Source organism: Rattus rattus, chromosome 2 (genome assembly GCF_011064425.1).
Source record: "Rattus rattus isolate New Zealand chromosome 2, Rrattus_CSIRO_v1, whole genome shotgun sequence".
NCBI lineage: Eukaryota > Metazoa > Chordata > Mammalia > Rodentia > Muridae > Rattus > Rattus rattus.
In genome coordinates, this window is record NC_046155.1 from 216,850,912 (window position 1) to 216,867,704 (window position 16,793).

The 16,793-nt window shown below is 44.5% G+C and overlaps 1 protein-coding gene across 1 annotated transcript in view; it reads right to left on the minus strand.

Annotated features, from left to right (window-relative positions):
* Positions 1-15,359, minus strand: part of Il20ra (interleukin 20 receptor subunit alpha) — a 43,079-nt gene extending 27,720 nt beyond the window's left edge. The window contains exon 1 of the mRNA XM_032894938.1: positions 15,115-15,359. Coding sequence (XP_032750829.1) covers positions 15,115-15,211 — 97 coding nt within the window. The 5' untranslated portion in view covers positions 15,212-15,359. The remainder of the gene's footprint in view (positions 1-15,114) is intronic.
* Positions 15,360-16,793: the final 1,434 nt, after the last annotated feature.

Below are 16,793 nucleotides of genomic sequence, written 5' to 3' on the forward strand. Positions count from 1 at the left end.
GCACAAGTTCATGCAGCCAATGTGAAGAGAAACGCGCTTGAAAATACATGTTACATTTATGGACTCACTCAGCTACCAGCCTTGCAAAGCAGTTATGCAAAAAGAAGTCAGAGCTTATGGGAAAGCATGAATAGTCTATGGAATTGCTGTATAAAATAATTTTAGTGTTACAATGATTTGATACTGACTGGGTCACACATTAATAAAAAAAATCCAACCGCACTATTTATGTAGTAGGAGGCTCTTCATTATCTCGTCATAATACTGACTTTCTTTTTTTAATTAGATATATTTCTTTACTTACATTTCAAATGTTATTCCCTTTCCCAGTTTCCTGTCCATAAGCCCCCAATCCCCTCTCCCTCCCCCCATATGGGTGTTTCCCCTATCTATCCCCCTTACCACCCCCCGACATTCCCCTGCACTGGGGGTCCAACCTTGGCAGGACCAAGGGCTTCCCCTTCCACTGGTGCCCAACAAGGCTATTCTCTGCTACATACACAGTTGGAGTCCTGGGTCAGTCCATGTATAGTCTTTAGGTAGTGGTTTAGTCCCTGGAAGCTCTGGTTGGTTGGCACTGTTGTTCGAATGGGGTTGCAAGTCCCCTTCAGCTCCTTCAATTTCCTTCCACATCTGACCCTGAAGAATGCACATAGGAGCTGGACTCGAGAAACACACTCCGCAGTGAGGCGACAGCAAAGGTAAGGACTCCTAGAATATCACGCTTGAGGTTATTCTGATCTCTTTTAAATCGATGACCTATTCACTTGAGACCATGGTAAATCTATGTACTTCTATAAATTCCACCTTCACTTTGAACTTGAGCTCATTGCCTTTCATACAGGACGCACTATAATCACTACCGTCTGCATGAATAAAAGGATATTGTCTCCTTGCATTTTATTTATTCCTTAGACTTATTTTGGGCACTATAGCTTGAATTGTGCCCCTCCCCTCCCTAGGTACATTAACACCCTTAACACTCAATATCTCTGGGTGTGATCCCATTTGGACATAAGTGTATTGCAGCAACTCCATTAAGATGAGATCACGCTGGAGCAAGATGGACTTCAACATGCCCGATGTCGGTATAAAAGACTGACATGTGAAGAGAGGGCAACACAGAAAGGGAACCATGTGACGTGGTGACCAAGACTAGGATGATGCGTCTGCATTCAGGTCCAAAATTCCGCAGGACATCCAGAAGTTAAGAGGAGGTGGACACAAATTATTCTGGAGGCTTCCAGCAGGAGTTCAGGCTGGACAACAACATTTTAACTTCTGGCTTCTAAACCACCAAGGAATAAAATCTCTCGTTTCAAGCCAGGAGCTAATGTCAGGGCCTTACTCTGTGGCTATCTAATGGTGGCTTATCAGATGGGTGTCTGCTCTCATACAGCCTCTGGCCAGTGGAAATAAGGATAGATAAGGATAGCATTAAAAAGTTAGTTAGTTAGTTAGTTAGTTAGTTAAACAAACGGGTACATTCTTATACGATAACAATCAGACTAGAAAAAGGTGTGTGTTGTAACTGTGACTCACAGAACATGCTTGCAAAGAGATTTAAGAAGAAAGCTGGGCTTAAAAGAGCAGCATTCTCTGTAGAGTCTCTGGGGTGGGAAAAGCCATCAAAAAGTAATGGTCAAAAGATAGATGTTGTTGAAAATATGACGAAAGGGGCCTGTCCAAGACGGTATTGGAAGATGTTCAATCCTTCTAATCTCTAATACCCTGGAAATGGCATCTGGATGGCACTTGAAGCCCAATGAGAAAGTGGCCCAATCTTCAGCAAGAGATATTTATAAGTCTATTTATGTCCAAGAGGGTGACCTGACTCTGGAGTGAGGTTTGAATACAGGTTTGAAGGGGCTGGATAGAATAGAAGTGAGGCCAGTGAGATTATCCCAGCGTCAGCCCAGGGAACAGGCAGGGTTTCCACTGTGATGCAGGCTTGAGGGTGGCAATGGACAGACACATCAAGAGGAGCTGGACCAGAGAGCACTGCGGGATGAACAGGTAAAGGTATATCAAGGGATCGCTGTCCCTTTGTTTGCTTCAGTGATTCAAAAATAATTAAAAACAGGAGTAACACTCTTTTAAAAGATAAGAAAAACACTTGAAAAAGGAAAACAGGAAAAAGGGAGATAGCTCATTCAGTAAGGTGCTCTCCATGCAAGCGCAAGGATCCGGGTTCAATCCCCAGAAGGCATGTCAAATCCAAGTGTTGGGTTCTTTATATCTGGGCTTGTGGCTAGGCAGCCTGACTTAACCAGCGAGCCCAAGTCTCAGGAAGAAATCCTATCTCCATAAACAAGGTAGACAGCTTCATAAACAAGGAATAACACTTGGTCTCCATGTGTATGTATACACACTTGTACACACACACATACACACAACACACACACACACACCTACATAATCTTTGCAAAAGAAAAGCAATTTGATAATTAATAATTCTCTTGTGATTAAAAACAACAACAAAATTTTAGGGAAAACTTCAAGCCTGGAAACTTGAAAGCTCCCCCTGAATAAATGCTCCAATTGCGATGAGTTATTTTTGCAACCGCATACTGCTAAGATAATCTAATCAAAGTTAAAGTAAAAATAAGTCACATCTACATCGTTAACGGGAGCCACTCGCCAATTCAAACAGTGCTATTAGGAAAAAACAGCAAGCACTGTTTCCATAGAGTCTGGCCTGAAAGCACAATTCTGAGTCTCTGATCCACAGATGCCACACCCTTAATTCTAAACTTGCTGAATCAGAATGCAGGGTTACAGATCTGGAGGGTACATAGATCCTTTGTGGCCAGTCCTAATCCCTTTCGTTGCTGTTTTCCCAAATGCACCAAGTTCACCGGCCACACCTAATCATCTTACGTGGCAGAAATTAGTCTGGTCTTTTATGCCCTTCGATGTTACTGCTTTCTGTCTGCTATGTCTTTTGGAATTAAAACACTACCATTACTATTCTGGTGCATCGTTTACTGAGTATCAGCTTGTGTTGTATTTTTTAGCAATATTCTTATGGTATGGGGTTCTATACCTCACTGTGGTCTCCATGCTACTGAACGTTCATGACAGCAGACATGCACCTGGGTGGAAATTGGTCTCTAGAAGGAATAAGGAACTCTTCAGACCCATGGAACATGCTGGAACGATTGTGACTATTGTAGAGGCTAGATGCTTTGGGGTTTTAGAAAGCATTAAAAAGATCTCCATCTCAAAAAAAGCTGTAAGGGATTTGTGTTTGTCAACTTAATGGACTTGAAAATTAAAAACTGTTTGCCTATACTGGTGAGTTAAGTCATTTGTATTTATGGACCTCCCGGTGCCTATTTTCCTTCTCTTATACTTTGGTGCCAAATGTGCTCCCATTCACACGCTAAACTCGAATGCTCAATGTTATACTTGAAAGTGGGGCTTTGGGGAAGTGGTTAGGTTAGACAGGCTAAGCTGCATGGATTCTGTTGGTGTCCCTTCTTTGTAAAGACCCCAGAGACATCCCTTTTACCTCTCACCGTGGGAAGATGCTAAGAAAATGGGGGACTCTGCATTAGGAACTGAGCGGTCGCCAGATCCGCTGGTATCTTAATTTTGGAATTTCTAGCCCCAGTCTCAAGGGCTACGAGAAGTTAACTTCTGCTGTTTCAAAGTCTCCTGTCTGTGGCGTCTTTTATAGCACCCTGAACAGAGAGATGAAGATACTTGTCCTTTGAAGGAGACAAGGAGCTCAGCTTAACCCATAAAACAGCTCTGAAATAGAGTCCTGGCTGCACTTGGGTCCTTCCAGAAAAGAACGTAAAACGGAGACTTGTGACCCTAAGACAATCTTACTAGTTGACTGACAGACTGGTACTGTGGTAATTGGGGTAGGCGAGGCTACAGTCATCCACAGCTGCGCCTGGGTTTGTCAGGTGGGTTTTTATAAAATGCAGCTGTTACATTGTTTCTAAGAGGTGTCTGGGATGGGGTTTTCTAGGTATGGCAGACTATGTGGTATTTCCCTCATGGTCTCAAAGCTAATACCAAAAACATTACTTATGTTTCAGTTTAGGGGCTGGAGAGATGGCTCAGCAGATAAGAGCATTTGGGGCTCTTACGGAGGACCAGAGCGAGTTCAGTTCCTATCACCTATACCAGGGCAGCTCAGAACTGCATGCAATTCCAGCTCTAGGAGATCTGATGTCCTTATCTGGGTGCAACCTGCAGCACTGCATATGTGTGTGCATGCGTGCATGTGTGTGTGCGTGTGTGTGTAATAAATACATAATAAATATTTTTAAATATTGCAGTTTTAATTTTTTACCTGAGAATAAATGCTATTTTCATTTTGCTATGCTGTAGAAAGTAAAAAGGTATAGGTTCATGCCTGCTGCACTCTCACAAGATGAATTTCTCCAAGAGAATGCACAAAGAGCTGGGGCGAGGAGATTCTGCGATCCCTCATACTTTTCTCCTTTGAAGTTGCAGCATTCTTCCGTTCCTATTAAGGATATCATGTTCAACAAGCAGTAGGAAACAGGCTGAGGGGCCAAATGCAGCCACTTCTGGGGACTGTGTGAGACCAAGCTGCTTATGCCCGTGACTAACTAGAAAAATCTCAACATGGAGGACATCCTGCCCTGCCTGCCAAGGGAAAAAAATGTTCCTAGATGCCCAAGCCCACTTTGTTCCTCTAAACTGGTACCATAAAGAATCAAAGGGCTCTGAGTCATTTAACAGAGTGGGACACCAGATCTTAAAGTCTTTGAGTCACCACAGGACAAATGCATGCCTTGTTGGGAGCCAAGCTACGCAGGGGCCTATCATGCTGACAGAATCATGGCGTTGGTACAGACCCTATACTCACTTGAGCATCTCAATAGTGGTGAAACAGCTTGGGCCACCAAATCTTTGTACTTGGATCTACAGCTTGAAATCGCCTGGGTGTGTTTCCGTGGCACACGGGAGGAGCATGACCTGCAGATGCTCGACAGCTGTTTGATTATTATCATTTTTAATGAAGGAAGATGGTAAGTGACTGGTACAAACTACAAACTCATTTCTCAATGGGGAAACACCTTAATAGGCTTGTAAGGGTAAACACAGCACAACATGAAACTCACCTCTCAGCCCTGAGCCAGTTTGCTTCTCTGTAGGAAACAAAGTTAAAGGCACTGAGTACAAAAAGCACCAGAGGGTGATTCGCCCATTTCAGGAAGTAAAAGACATAATAACCCCATCTTAATCTCCAAAGAAACAAAACATGTCTGACCTGCTTTCCAGTGAGTTATCTGAAACACTGGTGTGATTTCAGGGTGCTGGAAACAAGGAGGGTTTCTGTTACAAACTGTAAACCATTTACCTTGAAATCTGTTAACAGCTTCCTCTTCTTCTTCCTTCTAATTACATACTAAGTATCCATGAAGACTAAGTCCCAACAATACTTTACAGCTCAATGCTTACCCGGGAAGAAATTGACACATTACATTACTGCATGTTTTCCTGTTGATATCAGTTCCTTTGAACTTGATTTTCTTCTAGCCATCCCTGCTGTCGTGCCTCTGAGTCTTCTCTGTTTTATTTGTGTGGGCCTCAGTTTCTCTGACTTGTCCATTCTACAGGGCACTGCCACTTACCATGTCCCATTGGCTGCCAATGATTCTTTTCACATGGGCAGGTCAGAGAGGTTCTAGATACGCACTGGAGCCTCTGCCCGTTTTTACCACTCATTAACCACACTCTAAGTAAGTTACTTAACTTTTGTCTCAATTTCTACACTTGCAACAATGGAACAATCAACCCGCCTCTTAGGCTTGCTTCTATAATTAAAAAAATATTCTTAATGTAAAGCTCTTGGTAGAGTGTGGCATGAAAAAAGAGCTGAATAAAATAATTGTTAGCTTGGTATTATCCTCCACAGTAACGATTCTCGTTTATAGCTGGCTAGATAGGAGGTTGGATGACTTGCTCCAAGTAATGTCCTCACCCATGGCCTTTAGCAATACTCCGAAGAATAGCGTTGTGGAATTAAAAATTGTGGGATCGTTCTACTTGGCATGTTAAAGATTGTAGCTTCTAAGGGCAGAGGAAAGTCAACAGGATAAACTACTTCTTTTTGTGGTGGAAAAACACAATCATAGAATTCACTTAATGAGGCATTAGTGGGTAGCTATGATGGACTAAAAATAAAAATTACGATAGGCACCAAGGTATCACGGGAACAGAAATACAAACGGTTCCCTTCTCACAGAGCAGAGATTCTGAGTCATCACTGTATAAGATTGCAGACCCTGACCATTAGCAGAGATTGCTATGGTAACCCACAGAATGCTAAATAATGACAAAAGAGACGGGGACAGTGCAGTGACAGCAAAGTCTACGCCAGTGGTAACAAGCTGTTAGCATCCTCAGTAGAAAGGGAGAGGAGGGTGACAGGATCTTCACCCAGACTTCCACCTACCAAACCCTCCTTCCTCCCTGCTTTACCTGGTCTTGGAGCTGTCAGGAAAGATGAGTAGGTGGGAAGTGACCGGAAGTACCAGGGGTGCAGCTACACCTTCAGGTGTAGGGATGGGACTATTCTGGGATTCTCTTGTTTTCCTGTCACCTACTCTCCCGTAAGTAAACCTAAGACACTCACTGGTTCATCAAATTGGACATGGAGGGAACAGTTTCTATAGTTAACCAGTTGTTCCAAATCTGGAACGACTGTTCATGTTTTCCCCCACAAAACACAGCACATGCTTCTCCTGTCTGGATTGTGTACATTTACATGCATGAATGAAGGGTAAGTCATGCAGAGAAAGCACACAAATAAACAAACAAAAAAAACCTTGGCATTATTCTTTTTAGTCACACCTCAATATGCAAATCTATGTGCTTAAACGTGTTTTTATGCATTTTGCTGTTTGTGCTTGAAGCAAGTAGAATTTCAAATACAGACTTGTTTTCTCCCCTCTCCACTCCCCCCCAATGAATATATTCAAATCTGCCGATCAAAGACAGTGTAACTTCAAAACAGTTTAAGAGGCTTAGGACTATCCCGAAGGTAGGGACTACCTTGGGCATCTGGGATACACTTCCTGTTAGTAACACTGTTTTTATAACTAGCTGCTAAAGATATAACAGCAGCAGCAGCAGCAGCAGCAGCAGCAGCAACAAATCCAGTCTTACTTTGAGCTCAGCATGCTTTGTTTTTGCACAGTGTAACATTTTACAGCCCGATGGCCCAAGGTTCTTAAAAGTGGTAGGAATGCTTTTGAAACTGCAGTTTGCTCCCCAAAGACTCCACTTAGTTACTAACTGTGATTTCTGGACTCGTGCAGGCTCTACCTGCAACTCTGAAGGAATTTAGGACACTCCCTATGTATGGAGAGGTTCTATGCACAGCCTGCCCCGGGCGCCTCTTGGAAGAGGCTGTGGTTACTTTGACTATACCAGCTCTGTTGTCTGTTGCAAATCCTGGTCCACTGTCACAGCATCTCCTGGATCATCTTCCCCCTCCCCTTCTAGTGTCCCCTTCCCTTCTTCTTTAGAGAAGGAGCTTTCTAAGATCAAATGCCTAATTTTCCCACACTTTAGGATGTTAAAAGGAATAATGCTTTTTATAGTACTTGTGGAACAGCTGGTTTAAATGGAGGCTGGTGTCTCTAATCCTTGATTGTAGGCCTCAGAGAGAAAACTCCAGCAGAAAGAATATAGCGAAGGCTGAAGCATCTGGGATCACTACAGTTTTGGAATGAACGGTGATTGGAAGCATCGGGTTTAATTAATAGACGCCTTTTAATACCAGCTCACACCTTCAATTTTACTTCCAATTCCCTTTGAAACGTGTCCTTTCTCTTCTCAATCCTAGAGGCAGTACAATTCTTCACTGACATCTCCATTGTTAAAATCCTTAGAGAGCCAACAAGAGAAAAACGTGAGGAAAAAAATCAAAAGAAAAATGTGAGGGAGCTTTAAAGTCATAATACATTGAGAGTTGGAAATAAAATATGAAGTGATTTAAAAATGGAAACGATGGACAAAGGGCGGTAGAGGGAGGGGGAGGGAAGAAAATGCACTCTCTCCTACCCCCTTTGTATCAACGAATTATAGTGAAGAATGTCCTGTCTGAATTCAACACACACACACACACACACACACACACACACCACACTCATACATACAGCAGGTGCATGCACACACACACACACACACACAAACACAGACACACACATGCATATGTACATATGCACATGAACACACACATACATGCCACACTCATGCATATAGCATGTGCACGCACACACACAAACACAGACAGACACATAACAGACAGACAGACACACACAGATGCACACACATACACACTGAGTATTCTCTTGAAACTCAGATGATTTGGGGATGGTTCAATGTATAGGAGTAAGTAAATACTATATGAGTCATAAAGAAAGACAAAAAAAAAATCACACAGTGGTCTGGACAGGTGCACACAAGACCTTTGACTGCTGAAATGAAACACAGTCCACCCCTTGTTTCATGTTGTTTTAAGTCTCAGGACAGTTACCAAGAGAGTCTACTTCTGAGTCACTCTTGGTTTAGAGTTTGAGGAAATGGGGCTGACAGATTTCAGACAGTCTAATTGAACACCGTCGACATAGAGTATATAACAACCACTCCAAGCCCTGTTAGAATGGGCTTTTCTATAGACCAGTGATTCTCAACCTTCCTAACGCTGCGACCCTTCAATAATACAGTACCTCATGTTGTTGCTACTTCATAACTGTAATTTTGCTACGGTTATGAATTATAATGTAAATATCTACGTTTTCTGGTGGTCTTAGGGGACTCCAAGGTGATCACGACCCACAGGTTGAGAGAGTCTGCTATGGACTGACTGGCACCTTGCTGTTTCCGGGAGCGAGCAGGATGAGGGCAGACCTTTTTGGAATTGAATTATGCCTCCAGAAATCTGTAGAGCTGGATGCAGTAAAATGAATGGGGGTTCTGCTCGCTGCATATGCCTTGAAGACAGCTGGCCTCTTGGGGTACTTATACTATTTTGCAATATTCAAAAAGGAAAAAAAGTCCGTTTAGAAGCAAGCAGCAAGATAATGCTTCATGGAGAAGAATTCACAGCCAGTGGCAGTTTCCTAGGGCTGCCATGGCAACATACCACAAAGAGGGTGGCTGTAAGATACAGAGAGGCTCTACGTCTCAAAATCAAGGTGTCTTCTGGCCATGCTCTCTTTAAAGGTTCTTGGAAAGACTACTGTCTTATTGCTTCTAGTTTCTGGGGCTCACGGGGTTTCTAGGCTTGTGGTGGCTGTAACTTTAACCTTTGTACATCTCTGCTTCCGTGAGGCCTTTCAGAGTTCTCTTGTCTTCCTGTAAGTATACCAGTCTGGCCTAAATACAAATGACTGGGTAATGAGGCCTTTCAGTTATATCCACAAAGATCCCGTTTCCAAATATTATATTCTGGGGTCGTGGGTGACCTAGGTTTTTGGAGACCTTATCATCAACCAACCAACCGACTGCTACACTGGCAGAGTTGGAACTTTTCCAGAAATAGGGTAGAATCAATGAGTCACCCGCTTCGCACTTATTCCTTAAAATCAGCAGGGCCTTTTAAGAACTCTGTTGACTCAGGGAGTGGGAAACGGCATCTTTATTAAGAACCAGCGCTTAACACACGTGGTTTTTCCTAACTGTTTGTGGTTTCATTCAATGTGTCCAGCCCTCTGGCTGCAGACCACAGCTCTGCCAATGTCCTGGAGGAAGGTCTGTACCGCACAGAACTCCTATTTATTGTATACAAATATATTATTTATATATTTGCATGTATATAAATCTATATTATATAATATATTGATAATATTATAAATACAAATATTTGGTGTAATACATACAAATAAGATAGGATACTTTTATTTGCTGAATCTATATGCATTTTCCTAAAGGCATCTAATGTTTCTTTTTTCTATTAAGAGGTGTTTGTCTTCTGTCGTGTCTTTCCTTCTAACATAGGGAGAATGTGATACACGCATTGTCACCTTTGTCCCAAGGTGACATGGAACCTAGTGGAGGAGTTTAGGACAGGAAGGTGTTATTTTGGATCAAGATTACGAAGGGGTTTCTGTTGATGGTAACAAGGGAGGTTGGAGGTGGGAGCAGCTCTGCCTGGAGAGGCAGAAGCACAAGGTAGCAACAGTGCACCTGGCATAGGGCAGGAAGCAGAAAGAGTAGCAGGGACAGTAAAGGCCACCCCAGCGATCTACTTCTGCTAGCCAAGCCCCCTCCCTGAGAGTACAGCCTTTAGAACAGGCCTACGGACTGGGGAGGAACATTCAAGACGTGAGCCTCTGTGGGACATTTCAGATTCAAACTGCCACACACATACATTAGATCCAGACCTTCCCCACAGGAGAAGGCCCACCCTTGCACTCTGACTAGATCAGACGTTCTGTTCTACATTTCTATAGGTCTTTCCCCTCGGTGTTTGCACCCTAACATTTCTGTCTTTCTCTGGAGACCACGTGCTTATCAGTTAGGAGCCTAGGATAGTTCCTGTGTGTGTGACTGAATGACACTGAAGAATGAATGAATGAATGAATGAATGAATGAATGAAAAGGCACCAAAGAAAAATTATTTAAAACTCACACTGAATGAGTGTATATTTAAATTTTTTGAGAACACAAAGTGGATGTATAGAACACTGAGTTCATTTCAAATTCCTCATTCCTCTGTATGTGGGATTCTATTTTGCACTTAAAGTCTATGAACTATTAGGTGCAGAGAGGCAGCAATTTTTTTTGTTACACACACACACACACACACTATTGGATATTTTATTTATTTACGTTTCAAATGTCCCCCTTCCTGGTTTCCCCTCTGCAAGTCCCCTATCCCTTCCCTCTCTCCCTAACTCTAAACCCCCCATATCCACCTCCGCACTCTGGCATCTCTCTATGCTGGGACAGTGAGCCTTCACAGGACCAATGGCCTCCCCTCCCACTGATGCCAGATAAGGCCATCCTCTGCTACATCTGTGGCTGGAGCCATGGGGTCCCTCCATGTGTACTCTTTGGTTGGTGGTTTAGTCCCTGGGAGCTCTTCTGAGGTCTGGTTGGTTGATAATGTTGTTCTTCCTATGGGGTTGCAAACCCCTTCAGCTCCTTCAGTCCTTCCCCTAAATCTTCCCTTGGGGACCCCATGCTCAGTCAGAGGGTTGGCTGAGAGCATCTGCATCTGTATTGGTCAGACACTGGCAGAGCCTCTCCGGGGACAGCTCTACCAGGCTCCTGTCAGTGAGTGCAGTAATCTTAGGGTCGAGCATCTCAGATGCACTGTACACCGTCATCTGAGCTGAGAGCGCACTGTGGCTCTCCTGTGCCTTTTTGCTGTGGAGAGTAAAACAGAAGCCCTCATATCTGCTCTCAACCTTCTCAGTGCCACATTGTTCCCAGCCTGACGCTCCTGCAGGCCTTTCTTTCAGTAGTGTGTATAGACCACTGAAGATGTTAAAGAGGAAAAGCGTCTATGTAGGCAGCTGGGAAGCTATCCCCCTTTTCTCACTCTGGAAGCCATCTTGCCTTCTGTGCATGGTAGATCTCGGGGTGCATGGTAGATGTTGAGAGTTGAGTTGTACTTGCCAAGAGAAATAACTGAAATTCTGACACCCCTGATCCCTAGCCAGTGCCTCACAACCTGACCTTAATTGGAGACAGGACCTTTCCAGTCAATAGACTGGGTTGAAATTCTTACAAAAAGGAAAAACTTGAACACAAAGGCAGTCGGACACACAGAATGTTCAAGAAGACCACGTGAAGGGACACAGAGAGGTGGCAATTTGCAGAGGAGATGAGACAAGGCAGTGATTGGGGCAGTGTGCTTACAAGTCTAGGGACTCTTGACACTGTCATCAATTGGAAGCAAGAAGGTGACCGTGTAATAGAACCCCTTCCCCCAGTACTTGGGAAGCGTGAGCCTGCCAGCACCTAGCGCCTGGCCTTTCAGTGTCCACAACCGTGAGCAATGAAGCTATGCGTTTTTAAACCACATAGCTTGTGGGACTTGGTTCTGACAGCTTTAAAAAAAATTAATGTGGTTATCTATTTTCTCAGAAAGAATCCCTTGTTTATTTATTTATGAGAATTCTGTAAGAACTGCCAGGTTAATCGGAAGCTGGAGGGAGGAGGGATGTGGAGGGAGAGCGGTTGCCAAGTAGGGAAGGGGGAAATTTAACTGGAGGAAACGTGAACAAAGGTGGGGAAAATACCCATTGCCGACGAAACATTTTCATTCTTTAATTGTATGGACGGAGACGGACTCTCCATCTACAGAGGAAGCTGGAGGACATACCCGGGGGAAACAGGGCGTGACTGGGGCAAGTCTGGGAAGTATTTATTCCCATCCTCTGTGCTACAAGCGAACTGGCATCTGATCAGGCAGTGGGTACAGTGGTGAAAGCCACCATCTTGGTGGCTCAAGATGCAATGTGATAACCGCCCTCAAAAATCAGGAAGAAGTCTGCACAGATAACATTTAAAATCAATCAAATTGTTCCTTCTCGAAGAGCGCCTTGGTTGTACTAACACGCCACCATCACAGACATCAGGAATTCTAGAGAGAACAGCAAGCCATACTTGCCTTTCTCTGTAGCTCAGAGGCAAGCAGGAAGCCACCCGCACTAGACGGGCGAAATTGTACTAGTATGAAATTCTGAATCTGGCCAGAGTCTGTCTCAGAGAAGACAAAAGAGATGGGAAGAGGTCCTTGTAGGCTGTAGAAATGATGGGTGAGGTAAGGACAGTCTGCCTAAGTTTTATGTTTAGTAAAACATCAAGCTGTGTAGGGAATCGGCCCAAGAAGCCACAGACGCATTGGGAGACACCGTGAAAATAACACAGAGAAAGGGGGCGTGGCCTAACGCCGTGCACGGAGAGTAAACGAGGGGCTGAAGTGTGGTAGCTGCTTCCTGGATCGGAACACTTGCTTCTCATCCTGTGGGACCAACCTTTCCACTCAAAATAAATAGAAAGAACGGATGAAAGCGACGAGGACTAAGTGTCATGCTAGTTTATGGAAGGACATTTTTAGGAGTGGGCAGGGCATCTTGCCTATCTGGGCAGTGAGTTTCTTGTAAGTGAGACTTGTTCTAAGAGGGGACAGGTAATTCGTTACACCCTGATGTTGCAGGGGTAGCTCACAGAAGAAGCAGTTGGATAGGATGACCAGTTAGGTCCTATGAAGTCTGACTTTCCGCTTTGGAGATTAAGGAAGACACGTTGAGGTGAAACATTGAATCAGCAGGAGTTAAGCAGGGTAGATGAGGGAGAGCCATTCTATCAGAGGGAACTGCAAACGTGGATCCTGGACATTTGGCTTACACTGGGAACAGGGAAATGGCCAGAAGGAGAGTAATTAAAAAAGGCTGGGAAGAGCTGGGAGGGAGGAGGAGGAGGGAGGGGGAGGGAGGGGGAGGAGGAGGGAGGGGAGGGAGGGGAGGAGGAGGAGGAGGGAGGGAGGGAGGAGAGAGAGAGAGAGAGAGAGAGAGAGAGAGAGAGAGAGAGAGAGAGCAAACATAGAACAGTGCAGGATTTAAAAAATTCCAAAAGCAATGGAAGCCTTTGTGGGGTTGAAGAGGGCATATTGTCCGAGGAATTCCTGGTTTCCCACTCTCACAGGCTTAAATGTCTGTTCACACAACGTCCGTTGATCCTGGCTCCTCATCCTCACGGAGATACAGAAATGACACACAGACATGAGAAACAGGAATGAGCTGTAGGATGACTCTGGTAAAACCTCTGCCCAGGGAGGTAGGAGAGCCCTTAATGGTGATACACTAACCTTAGGGAACAGTAGGGACATTCAAAATCCCTGTAGTGGTTTACCTTAAGGGAAACATCAAAATGTGTGTAAAATGCTGACACTTCACGTGATGTTATTTCTCTTTGGGTGTGCTGGGTTAATACAGCCTGATCCTATCAACACTGTCTTGTATAACTCTGGATTCTGTGTTAAAGTATTATCTACTCATGGGCGGCAATGTCATACAATTCTTGAAAGTCCACATTTGTGCAGACGTGAAGATCATCTACGCTTGGGTTCAGTGATCAAGTGTAGGAATGGCACCTAATGTAACTTCTAGCTGATTTTCCTAATATTCATGAGAATATCTGTGGAGGTCAGTCCCATGCTAAGTGCTGGCTCTCATAGATCAAAAGCACTGTGGGGTTGTGTGTGTGTGTGTGTGTGTGTGTGTGTGTGTGTGTGTGTACATATATGTCTCTCGTGCCCCTTGATGCCTGCACTTAAATTTCTGTCCAAGTTCTATAATAAACCTTAACTGTGTCTTAAAAACAAATAAACAAACAAAAACCCAAATTCACATCCGGATATTTGAATAATTCTCTTTACATTTTGGCTTATCTGAGATTATTAAAATACAACCCTACATTTGCATACATTTGGAATTAGAATGAGAAAATTAGAATTAGAAAATACACTTTTAGTATAGGCTATACTGCTCAGAAACCACTCCAAAACCAGCATACATGCTTCCCGCCTCTGAGAGCGTAATGAGCGTCTTGTTTTCTCAGATTGCAGTCTCACGGCAACTTTCCTTCCCCACTCACTGAGCTTTCCAGGTGCCTGAATCAATTTTATAAAATCACAATCGATATTTTGGGAAGCCTTGTGGCTGTTGTCTTTAATTAAAACCTTGAGATACCTCGCTGAGATACCTTGCTTTTTTAAAAGAGTATGTTTTATATGAAAGAAAAAAACTTTTTTTTTTGTGTGTGTGTGTGTGTGTGTGTGTGTGTGTGTGTGTGTGAATCAGTTTGGCTTTCTGAATTCCAGCGGTTACCATCTCAGAAAATCAGAGCACATACATATCAGGATTACCAGAAGAACGAGATGTTGCTTATCCCTTTGGGGCTGATTTGGCTTTTCCAAACTTTGATCCAAGCTCCCACACGCTAGTAGGATTCTTACACCTGTCAATATTTTTAGTGCGAGCCGCCCCTCACCATCAACATCATTGGTTTCAAGGCACAAGCTTTGAGCCACTCAGGAGGGCTACTACCCTGTACCCCAGCTCAGATCCAGCAAGCTGGAGATCGGCGCGGGTCCTCTCCTACCTGCGCGTCCCGAAGCCGCCAGCAGCAGAAGCAGCGTGGGCAGCAGCGGCGGCCGCGGGGCCAGGCGGCCGGGCGCCGGGGTCTCAGGAGTGTGCATGGGCTGTCAGCTGGGTCACATCTCGGGGGAACGCCCCGTAGCCTCCCCAGGGCTCCTCTCCAACCGCCGTACCCGGGGCAATGGAGCCCAGAGACCGCTGCGCACGCCCAGTTTCCCCCGCAGGGTGTCCGCAGGAGGGCGGCTGTCTGGGTTTCAGTTCCAAGTCCACAGCCTTCAAAGGGTGAGGCAGGTCAGCGCGGGTAAGGGCTCACCCCAGCACAGCCAAGTCTTATCAGTCACTTGAAATGTCATCCCGGAAGAAGCTGGAAGGGTGAAATAGGTGCATATTTCTCAGTGTACTGTTGGGCATACTGCCTTACTTTGGTCGGCATTTCCTCCCCACACCCCGATGCCAGGTGTCTGCGTTCTCCGGAAGAGCAGAGACAACCTCAAAACACAACAGAGGGCCCGAAGTCTCCCCAGGCTGCCCCCCAACTAAGAGAGAAAGGAAGGGACAAGCTTGGGAATACTGCAAGCCGATCTCAGAGTTCCTCCTTTCTAGGTAGTTGTAAATATTAAGCACAAGGCGGAAATAAACACATTAACCATTTACTTCAGGCATGTTCTCTCTTTCCTCCATAGACTCCTGTTGCACATGCACAAAGAGAAATGACCATAAAATTGGATCAACAGACATTAGGAAGAAAGGAGTCTCGATAACTAAAACAAAGCAAAACAGAGAAACAAGCAAACCCCTTTTGTGGTGGAGGCAGCGAGAGAGGCAGCGATTTTCAGACCGTCTTACATTCCTGTTTTCTTTTGTCTCGAAGAGTCGTAGGAGTTGGGTATGAAGGCCTCAGGAGAGTTAAAGTGGGTACTGATTGTCAGTTGCGCCTCTGGTTTGCACAGGAAGGAGGCACTAGATGAGGAGGGACAGGACCCGTTTGCAGCTTACTTGCTGTTCTCTTAGTAATTCTCTTCAGGTCTTTTCCTGGGCAGACACATCTTAGTTCTAGCAGCCGTTGGTCCTAGTTTCCAAATTCTTCGTGTACTCGAAGGATTTGCTTCATTGGCCGGACCCAATTCTCATGGGTCGGAATCTCCATTTGGTGAAATTCCTTTACCTTCTATGTAGCCATGTCTTCCTTTGTTTCTTCAGCCCTAAGAGTGAAAATTGCAATCCGTAGCTACTAGTTTCAACCTTCGACTTCTTTTTCAGCGGTCAGTTCTCTGACATCTGCCTGTTAAGATAACTTTTGTTTCTTGCCTTTCCTGCACAAACTGGCCTCATACTGATTCATATGCAATTCCTGAAAACTGTAAGACTGTATGCTAACAATATATCCTTTTTGTATCAATGTTAGGACTTGTTTAAATATGCATTTCTGTTTAAATATGACTCATCCACAGCCTTAAAGGGGCTAGATCAGGCAGACATAAACCTTGTCCTCTCAAGGTAAACACTGATGTTTCTTGGGCTGAAGCCTGTTCTCTTAGGGTAGAGATTGGGAGACGGACAGACCCTGCATTCTCTGGTGTTCTTCCTGGGTGGCCAATCCAAGGTTCACTTGTAAAGGACTGATCTCCCCACAGCAACAGACTTCTTATGTCCTCAGGAAGGCTGAGTGTAGCCCTCAGACTT